Source organism: Perognathus longimembris, chromosome 3 (assembly GCF_023159225.1).
Source record: "Perognathus longimembris pacificus isolate PPM17 chromosome 3, ASM2315922v1, whole genome shotgun sequence".
NCBI classification, from domain to species: Eukaryota; Metazoa; Chordata; class Mammalia; order Rodentia; family Heteromyidae; genus Perognathus; species Perognathus longimembris.
This window is the reverse complement of record NC_063163.1, coordinates 54,048,394-54,059,576: the sequence shown is the minus strand read 5'-3', so window position 1 is coordinate 54,059,576 and position 11,183 is coordinate 54,048,394. Positions and strand designations below refer to the sequence as shown.

Genomic DNA, 11,183 nt, shown 5'->3' with positions numbered 1-11,183 from the left:
TAGCCCTGGCCCTGAGTTCATGCCCCAGTATCAGAAAAGGAAGAAAGAAAAGAAAGACAGAAAGAGGGGAGGGGACAGAAGAAGAAAGGGAGGGAGGGAGGGAGAAGAGAGAGTAGAGAGGGTAGAAAGGGAGGGAGGAAAGAAAAAAGAACAGAAAGAGAGAAAAAATGTGTGCAGTAGGTTGGAAAAAGTTGGACCACTGGAGTGATCTTGGAAGAGTCAGTAAGGTTTTCCTAGAAATGACCTTTGAGATGACTATCAAAGGAACCGCAGGTGGAAAGGAGAAAAATAACATGTCAGATACAGAGAATAACTCATAGTAAAATTTCAACCTCTTACCACTGTTAAAGGCCGTCAGGAATGTTTTCCTGAGTGAAGAAGACAAGACTACTGCAGGAAGCAGTAGTCCACTGGCTCTGTGGGATGTGAAATCACCGTGGATGCTTTTGTTTGCTCGTGGTCAAGATACATCCATACATCCATGGGAGGGGAACACTACCATGTTGTATCCACTTTCTCTTACAGAGAAATTTGGGTTAGCTGGGTTACCAGTAGCTCACACCTGTATTCCAACAGAGCCTCTCAGGAGGCTGAGAAGTGGGAATCCCAGTTCAAAGCCAGCCGGGACAGCAAAGTGCATGACACTCTTATCTCCAGTTAACTAGCAAAGAGACAGAAGTGGAACTGTGGCTTAAATAGTAGAGTGCCAAATTTTAGGGACAAAGCTAACTTGGCCCTGAGTTCAAGCCCAAAGTCTGTCTGTCTGTCTGTCTGTCTGTCTGTCTCTCTCTCTCTCTCTCTCTCTCTCTCTCTCACACACACACACACACACACACACACAGGTGATACAGTGGTGAATCATGCTTCTGTGGATGTTTTTGCAAAGGTCTCTGGGTGCACATGTCGACTCATATTTAGAAGTCATCCTGCTGACTCGCAGGCTTTGCAAAGCTTCCGGTTCAGCAGATGGTCACACTCCTTTCCAGAGCAGCTGTTCTCGTCAGCACTCTCACAAGCGCTTTGTGGCTTCTCCTTCTGCCAAGCTGTGTGTCATTATTTGCTTTTTAACTGTACCCATTCTACTCATCTGTAGTACTACCTTACTGTGGCTGAAATTTGCATCTCCCTGGTTACAGATTAGATGTACTATCCTTTCAGATGATTGTCATCATTTGGCTCTCTCCTTTTATTTAGGACTTGAATGATTCAAGTCACATGCCCATTTCTCTATTTCTAGACCTTTGCAAATACCTTCCGTTGTGTGTGTGGCTTGCCATCCCCTACCCTCTCGGTGCTGGGAATTGATCTCAAGGCCTCTCTCTTGCTAGGCAGGGGTCTAACACTTAAGCTGCACCTCCTGCTCTTTCAAGGTAGGGTCTAACTTTACTTCGGAGTCCCTGCAGATGACAGGTATGTGTGTGCCACTGCACCTCACCAGTGCTTTCCCTGAGGCTGCGCTAACAGGTGCACACCTCCTTTCCCAACCGTTGAGTGGGATGGAATCTCACAAACTTTCTGTCCTGCTGGCCTCGAAGGTCAGTCTCTCATCTCTACATTCCAAGTAGCTGGGATTACAGGTGTGAACCACTACACAAGGCACCTTTACATTTTCTTAATAATGACTTTCTCTTCATTTTTTTTCTTCTTTTTAATAAAATGTCTTGGAAGGAACACAAAGGCATGCAATGCTTTTGTGCTTCTGATCATATAAAACAATATTTATTGAAATAAACAAAAAAGGGTTTTTTAAGTTTTGAGTTTAATACAACTTAATTTAAAAATATGTTTTCCTTCATGATTAGGGCTTTTGTCTGTTTGTATTCTCCTTAAGTTCTTTACCTCAAAGTCATAAATAAATTCTTCTTATACTATCTTCTAGAAACCATTATATAGCCTTTCTTACTTTGATCTATAATCTACCTTGTATGCATTGCCTCCCCTGTGTTCTCTGCAGTGTCCCTAGCCATAAATCAAAATTTATATGTCTTTTTCCAAATTTTCTATTCTGTTATACTGGTCTTTGTTTCAGTCTTTGCACCAATACTGCCTAAAATATATCCCATTATAATAAATTTTGATTTTTAAATAAATTATCTTGCCTAGTTTTCCTTCTTCAGGAGTTACTTGTCTCTTGTGTCCTTTTGTGCTACCAGGTGCCTTTATATCAACCCATCCATGGCAGGGTGTGGTGATACATGCCTGTAATCCCAGCTTTTTGCACAGATAGAAGGATCACTTGGGCACTCTCTGGCTGGGCAAAAACTGAAGACTTGGGGGCTAGGAATGTGGCTTAGCAATAGAGTGCTTGCCTAGCATGAATGAAGCCCTGGGTTCGATTCCTCGGCATCACATAAATAAAAAAATGCCAGAAGTGGTGCTGTGGCTCAGGTGGTAGAGTGCTAGCCTTGAGCAAAAAGAAGCCAGGAGGGCTGGGGATATAGCCTAGTGGCAAGAGTGCCTGCCTCGGATACACGAGGCCCTAGGTTCGATTCCCCAGCACCACATATACAGAAAACGGCCAGAAGCGGCGCTGTGGCTCAAGTGGCAGAGTGCTAGCCTTGAGCGGGAAGAAGCCAGGGACAGTGCTCAGGCCCTGAGTCCAAGGCCCAGGACTGGCAAAAAAAAAAAAAAAGCCAGGAATAGTGCTCAGGCCCTGAGTTCAAGCCCCAGGACCGGCAAAAACAAAACAAAACAACAACAAAACAAAAAAAACCTAGAGACTTTACCTAAAAATTGTACAAAAGAAAAAGAAAAAAAAAGTCTGAAAGCATAGCTCAAGTGGTAGAGTAGTTGCCCTCTAAGTGCAAAACCCTGAGTTCAAATCCCACTACTACCAAAAGAAAAATTAATCACACTGTCCAATATACTTACTCCAGAGGTTTGAGTTGCGATCAACACAGTGAGAAATTTGGGAACACAACAACGTTAAACTATCTTCCATTTATTTAGACCTTAATCATGTCACCCACTGCACATAAATGCCTTGTATATTTTTGTTAGATTTATTCCTAAGTATGTGAAATTGATTTTTTAAAATGGTGGTATAGAAAAGGCATTTTTTAACAAGTCTACTGTCTAATTGTTTGTTGTTCATGTAGAACTGACCTCATAGAAAACCTTGCTAAACTCAAAAATACTCATAATTTATTGCTTTGGTTGTTTTATGATCACAGTCATCTTACTCGTAAATAATGAAAGATTTGTTTCTTCTCACACATATAGCATAGCTTCTCTTTCCTCATTTCACCACATTGGTTAAATCTAGCTAAATCTTCTAGTATAATAAGGACTAGATATAACAACAGTATATATCACTGTGCAAATTCCAATCTGAAAAGGAAGCCCTTCAAATAGTTACCATCAGCTATGTCATATACTATGGTTTTCATAGATATACCTAATTGAATCAAGTAAAAGCTGAGTGATGATTCACACCTGTAATCCTAGCTATTTCAGAGGTTGAACAGAGGAGGATCACAGTTTGAGGCCAACATAGGCATATGTGCAAGATCCCATCCTATCATCCTACCTATGTGGGAGGTTAAGGCTGGGAAGACTGCAGTTCCAGGCCAGCCAAGACAGACAATTCCACAAAGATTTCTTCTCAAATGGAAACACAAAGATTCCACAAAAAATTCCACAAGATGCCTTCTCAACTGAAGGAGGAGAGCACAAGGATGCATGCCTGCCACCGCAGCTAGGGTGGGCAACCTAATAAAATAAGAGGATCACAGTTCAGGTGCACACAGGATCACAGGCAGGAAGCAAGACCTTAAAATAACCAGTTCAAAACGTGAGCTGGAGGCATGGCTCTGCCACAGAATGCCTGCCTCCCAAGCAGCCCCAGCACTAAACAAAGGGAAGTGGGGATCGAATAAGTTACTTTTTCCATTTGCATAGTTATTTTAATGTCAGGATCTAATAGTTCTATCCCTGGAGCCCATTTCATAAGCCAAGTCACAGACAAATGACAAACAGAAAAAATAATGTGTGTGAGTTATAGCCAGAGGGCTGACCTCCCCTGAGAAATCTCGTCAGAAGGCCAGATTCTGTTTTCTCACACATAGTTCCAACGCTGGGCTCCAGATTGCCGCTGTCAGCAAGGAGCCATCCACCAGTTCCTGAGCATAAATCATTGTTTTCAGAAAGTTGATGTGTTCCCTGGAAGGGCTGGACTTTTCTTCTCTGGATAGGTTCTCTCACATCTTTAACAAAGTTCTATTTTTTTTTCTAAAACAGCAGTGTTAAAATATAAAGTGATTGAGCTTTTAAAACATCCTTGTTTGACAAACTAAAATAGTAGCAACATTTTGCAGGTTCTTTTAAATTTCTCAATGTTTGAAGAAATTCAAAAAATTAGAAATTTCTGCCATGAGAATATAGGTGATCTTCAAGGCATTGACTTAGAAAAAAAAAACAGCTTGGAAGAAGGCAGTGAATTAATGAGATAAAGGAGAAGGCCGCCTTTGGAAAGCAGAGGGGAGGAAGTAATCTAGGCCAGTGAAAACACACAGACCCAAGGGAAAATGACTGGATGTGTCAAAGGCTTTGGGGAACTGAATATGCTAAGATACATATTGGAGTTTGTAACAAAAAGCATGTCTTAGAAGCATGCAGGGAGGGGTGGGGAGGGGAGGGGAGGGATGGGTAAGAATATTGTAAGGGGTAACATTGATGATGTTGTATATATAACTGCTTTGTTAAATGGCAAGTCCTTTGTACAGCTACTTAAAGATAATTATTTTAAAAAGGAAAACAATACAATAAGATATCCACATTTAAAGAAACACAACCAAGGGGCCAATTCTCCTCCATTACCTTGACATGAAAGCTCCTCCCTCAAATAAGCCGCAAGTCAGCTGCCCCTCAAAGGTAGGCTCTTAGGGACACTCAGAGTCCTCTGAAGTGGGGAGTGGGGAGGCGAGGAGGGAGTTCAGATAGACTTGCAAGCCAGGTTAGATTCCCTTTTATTCCTAATGGGAGTTTCCAGAAGGCTGCCATGGCTCCCCACAGAAACCCCACATTAGAGCTTCTTGGGGTTGATGGGCAGTACCCGCTTTGTTGACTGACAGAAGTTCAGTGCCTGCCCACCTCAGCATCATCTGAATGTTCAATGAACACTGTTCTGGTCCTCTTTCACACACATGGCAGAGGCTTCACCAGTGATTTCCACCACCTAGGTCTGCAGCTCCATTGCTTTCCTCAGTGACCCCATTGTCCGAGTTGGCTTGAGCACCCCTATGAATGGTGCATGCTGGGAAATGACCTCTTTGGTCAGTCTCCTCTGTGTTCTCTGGAGTCCATGAAGTCGTTGTCTCTAGAGAGGGTGCAAGGAGAGTCTCCGCCAGGATACTAGGCCAAGAGGACGCAGGCTGTCCTCACAGATCCATTTGGGACCACCAAGAGCAGATCATCAGAGCCCAAAGGACTTGCATTAAGTCCAGCAATTCTTACAGTGAGAATCTAAAAGGTCACTCTCACCTGATGTCTCCCAGAAAGTCAGGGAAAGTGTAGGTGGACAGCAAAAATACCTCTGGCTAGCAAACTATTTGCTTCCAAGAAACTTTTTTAAAGAGCTATTTTATAATCCCCAATGCACAGACATGTCCAGAATATTCAGAATATTTACTGTAGAAAGAATGGCTGGACAGTTTTCCTTTGCACAAAGCTTCCCCTCAGTGCTTGTCAGAGGCCCCATAGAAACAGCTGTGGAAGCCATCCTTTTTGCTTTGATTGAGCCATCTTCCACTTTTACAATCCCCAAGTTTTAATAAAACTGTCTGTTTCTGCTTCTACAGATGGCAGGAGTAACAGACAAGAGAATATGCCTCCTACCCATGGCCAAATACAACAGGAGTTCTTAATGATTATTTAAATTTTATAATGGCAGAACACCATGTCAAATGAAGCACCTAGAATATTAAACAATGTGTGTTCATCAGGATACATAATCTTGCCACTTTGGGAAGATTGGATTTTGAGAGGGACTCATTCTTCAATTTTGTTTTTATTATTTTATTTATTATTACTCCTATGTGACCCACTAATTCATTTATTTATTTAAAAATTATTGAGTGTCAAGTGATACTGGGCACTTAATACACAAAAAGGATGTAGGATGCAGAGAGAAAATGATAGAGAATAGATTTTATTTATCTTCTTTCCTTATAAAATTTTTTCTTGGGATGTGCTTGGGAATATGCTACACTTAGATGGGAAATTACGAGAAAAGTTATTTGCAGTTATAATTCTACATAGCCAATGTGTCTTTGTCTTTCTCCCCAGAGATGCTAGATGAAACCCATTTTTTTCCTAGAGAAGAAAAAAATATAATCTCAATCCCTCTTGCCCATGACATTGATTTACCTGCCTGTGCTCCTGAGTTTGCGCCTAAGTGATGAAATGTGGTTGCATGCATCCCTCGAAAGACTCACAATTATCTCCGTGATAAGCCAAAGAAAGATGAAATGTCCCACCTTTACCATCTCTCACATAGCCATGGCTTTCTGTTTTAGTGTTTGCTTCAATCAAATGCTGAGTCATCCCTTCTAAGCACTACAAAGATTTTATCATTCATAGCTGAATGGATATGTTTTCCTTGCTTATCATTTACAACCCTCCAACCCTTAAAAAATATTTGAGGCTGTTTAAAATAAAAATCAAATGTGTCATATTTGAAAAAGCATGGAGAGGCAGAGAAAGCTTTATATTATAATCTTTTTTAAAATTTGTTTTATGGGAGTCTTTTTTTTTTTTTTTGCCAGTCCTGGGCCTTGGACTCAGGGCCTGAGCACTGTCCCTGGCTTCTTTTTGCTCAAGGCTAGCACTCTGCCACTTGAGCCACAGCGCCACTTCTGGCCATTTTCTGTATATGTGGTGCTGGGGAATCAAACCCAGGACTTCAAGTATACGAGGCAAGCGCTCTTGCCACTAGGCCATATCCCCAGCCCGGGAGTCTGATTTTTAAAACTCCATAAAGGCTAGAATGGGGCATCCAAGAATTGTAATCCACCTACTAGGAAGGCTGAGATAGAAAGATCCCAGTCCAAGGCCAGTTCAAGCAAAACCATAGAAAGAAAACAACAAAAACAAAACAGCCGAAGAACTGGAAGTCAGGATCAAATTGTAGAGCACTAACCAAAAAGCATGAGACCCTTAGTTCAATCCTCAGTACCATAAAAAAAAAATTAGAAAGTAAATTAAGGCTCATAAAGCTTCCATTCTTGCATAGAGACTCCTTCTTAAATTGTGTTTTCCTATCTGTGTTGAGATTGCCTATGTGTCAGGCCTTACTTCAGAGCAGTTGTATTGAGCCCTAACCACAGGTACAGTATTCAGACTTCCTGGTCCACAGTACATACCTCATGGCCCTCTTACATATGAGGAACAAAAGCTTTAAAAGGCAAAGTAGTGAGTGGCAAAGAGAAGTCTAAGCCAGGTCTGATAGTCTCTAGAATGCTTCATTATTAGGGAATATTTTTAAGTGGGAGGCTGGGTCCCATTAATGGATTGTGAAATCTATTTAATGGACCATGATTACTTTTCATGCTAATAAAATAGAAGAGCAAGGATCAGAGTTAATTCAAGACTGGAAAAAAAAAGGTAAGTGATATTGCCAACTGGTTTTGTTTTATTGTGTTATGTGGAGTAGGGCAAATGTGGTACAAATAGATGTGGATGATTGTGGCTGTGAGGAATTGGGTGTGTATGGTGGTATATACAGATTTGTTAGGAGGGATATGTGGGTGTGTCTGAGTAAGGGTGTGGGTGTAGATGAATATATATGTGGGGGCAGTCATTGTATGTATGCTGGATTATGACGCAAAAATTAATTTCTAACTGAATCACTGCTTTAAAAAATAAGAAAGTCGGGTGGGGATATAGCCTAGTGGCAAGAGTGCCTGCCTCGGATACACGAGGCTCTAGGTTCGATTCCCCAGCACCACATATACAGAAAACGGCCAGAAGCGGCGCTGTGGCTCAAGTGGCAGAGTGCTAGCCTTGAGCGGGCAGAAGCCAGGGACAGTGCTCAGGCCCTGAGCCCAAGGCCCAGGACTGGCCAAAAAAAAAAAAATAAGAAAATCAGCACACACTGAATTACACTCATTCATGTACAAGCACAAGAATGCTACTGTTGTTGTTTTTAAATAATACTGCCTTCTATAGAAATCTGTACAATCAAAAAGTTAAGAAATTTTAAGATCTTGGACTCAACATTTATCTACATATGTGAGTTGGCTTAATAAGCCACTCCTCAGAACCATGCAGTAGAGAAAGGCTGCCTAAAATAATCAAAAGACTGGGTTTATGCCTGGTTACTCTAGTGTGCCATTTATCACTTATTCACCATTGCAGCAAGAACAGGAACCAGTGGATGGGAAAAATAGTCCTAACACCACACTCCACTCTCACCAAAATCTTAACATGCCCTTGTAATTCAGGTAAGTTCAGTGTCCAGCCTCACCCACCCTCTTGCCTTTTAACAAATGCATCAGTTGTCTAACAATGAAGACCAACAGGTTCCCCCTATTTTAGGGGTATCTTTAGAGAAGCTGAAAAGAGAACAGTTCACAAGGGCTGTTCCCCGAGAATGAGGACAAAAGTATCTTCACTTCTTCAGCTTTTTCTTAACTCTAGTCGACCTGACAGATATTAACATTCAATACCTTTAATTAGGAATCACCCAGCACGAAGTAGATAATGTTCTTTACTATTATAGGTTTGTTCCTATATCTGCTATGTTAAAAAAAAGTTTCCTGAGCTGATGCAAAGAAATTCCTAGTCACGATGTCAAACCTTGGCAGCATGGTTAGGAGGATTTTGCCAGCACTTCTCTCATTCTCTTCAAGAAATCAAAATGAACCATAGCTATTTCTGGGCCTGTCCTCTCCTTAAATCAACTTCTGTGATGTTTCAACTTGAACTCCTAAAAAAAAAAAAGGGAATAGGCAACTTTCCTACCTTTCCTAGTCAATTTATAATAAAACATATCTCCTTGTTTTCTGGAGAGAACTCTCAAAATTGCAAGAATGTCACTTATGTTTCAATTTCTAGAAGTGTTTTGTCCTTTCTACTCATAAGCCCAGTGCTTTAATAAATGTTTGTTATATTTCCTTTCTGCACTTACTCTCAACTTTCACTATTTGTGTGTCTATGTTCTCGGCCGAAGAAAAGTTTAATCTTCATAAACAACTTTCAAATGCAAGTTCCAGACCTGTTTGAATCCTCATACTACAATGGTTAAGAGTGGGCCTTTGAGGTCAGAGGTAAAATCAGACCTTCCCTGGGTCACTTTCCAGGTGATCAACTGCAGGCAAACTGTTTAACTTTTCTCAGCCCATAGCCTGAACAGTAGTGCCACTCATACTGTAGGCAAGGTAGAAGATTCACTGAAACAAACATGCTCAGCCTGCCTGATGCATAGCAAACTCAATGAAAGGTATTTTTGCTTAGTATTATCTCCCTTTATTTAATGAGATTTAAGATTTTACTCTTAACTCACACAAACTATCCTTTTGCATACACTCATATATATGGCACACACATACACAAATACACAGGTAAATGATGGAAACATAGATACATAGGTAGGTAGGTAGGCAGGCAGGTAGGTAGATTCATAGATACATAGAGATGTATCAAGTCACTCAAATTCTGCTTGTAATAGTTTAGTAAGTTTATCAATCTATTATAGTTTTACCATTCTGTTTCCAAGAGTGAACGACTCCTTGATTTATGCAAATGAACAATGAAACATTTGGTTTGCTGCATATTACCTTGCCAAAATCAAATGATATTTGAATTGCAGCAGGAATTCCTATGCAATGAAACAAACCTTGATCCCAATTTTTGGAACAGCAGGTGTTAGATCTGATCATGGTTACTTAAAATGTTAGCACTGAAGATATTAGTTGATGCAATGGAGCATGAAGAATAACACCAGGAAAATTTAACTTATGAGACTTTTTTAAAAATGAAGTAGACAGGTGCTGGTGGCTCACACCTATAATCCTGACTACACAGGAGGCTGAGATCTGAGGATTGTGGTTCCAAGTCAGCCTAGACAGAAAAGGCCATGAAGACTTTTATCTCCAATGAACAACGAAAAAGCCGGAATTGGAGCTGGGGACCAAGTGGTAGAGAAAAGTCAACCTTAAGCAGAAAAAGCTCAGGGACAGAACCCAGTCCCTGATATCAAGCCCCAGAACTGGCACCACAAAAAAAAAAAAAAGAATTCTATTAATAAATTAAAAAAAATAATGTAGTACAATATGAAAGGGCATAGCCGTGCTCACATTTGGTTTCTCCTATGTAATATTTTTGCCTCTCCTCTTGCATGTAGGTTTTGCACTGACTGAAGGCAGTATGGCCACCCCTGTGTGCCCCCGAGGGTATTTTCCCTGTGGGAACCTCACCAAGTGCCTGCCCCGGGCTTTCCACTGTGATGGTGTGGATGACTGTGGAAATGGCGCGGACGAGGAGAGCTGTGGTGAGTCGCCCCACACTGTTCCTCCTGCCTGCTTTCACTGCATGCGTGCCCCCAAACTGTTGGTTGGCCAGTGGCTGGTGCAGGTGAAGGCAAAGGCACTGAGCTTCTGTGGGGAATCCCTTTGCAATGTAAATATCACCAGTAGATTTATTTGCAATCATGATCTAAATCGTCATAAAGAGAGCTTGCTGAGATCAGAAGTACAATATTAGAAAAGGTTACACTTTATGAACTAGGAAGTATAGTCCTCAAATCTACTTGGAATCTTCTGTTTTCACTTGATGAAGCATTACTTGTGACTGTTTTCTTAGGGCTGGCAATTTGGTTCAGCTGGAAGAAAACCAGCTGGGAAGGCTCAATTAGAGAATCGATTGGCCATGCTGGTATTGAATGCTGACTGTGTGCTAGGAGCCCCCCACCCCCCAAATCATTGGATCACAATAGATGTAAGGTAGACAAGGGTCCCCCCCTTCTGGGGTCTACACAGACAATACAAGGACCACAAACATACACATAAACAAGTTACCCTCATAGTGAGAAGTACTATACATCTTTTTAAATGATGATATTGAAGTGGAGTTGAAAGGATTATTTATGAATACAACAGACATGGTGACATTTGAGCTGAGAACCAAATGATGAAAAGAATGGAGGAGGAGGAGGAAGAGAAAGAGGAGGGAAGAGGAACAGAGAG

General features: G+C 41.2%; 1 protein-coding gene across 1 annotated transcript in view; it reads left to right on the top strand.

The window, feature by feature from the left end:
* The first annotated feature begins 7,532 nt into the window (after positions 1-7,532).
* The window catches only part of Rxfp2 (relaxin family peptide receptor 2), a 48,145-nt gene continuing 44,494 nt past the window's right edge, over positions 7,533-11,183 (top strand). Inside the window, exons 1-3 of the mRNA XM_048340603.1 lie at positions 7,533-7,602; positions 8,325-8,441; positions 10,343-10,489. Coding sequence (XP_048196560.1) covers positions 7,533-7,602; positions 8,325-8,441; positions 10,343-10,489 — 334 coding nt within the window. The remainder of the gene's footprint in view (positions 7,603-8,324; positions 8,442-10,342; positions 10,490-11,183) is intronic.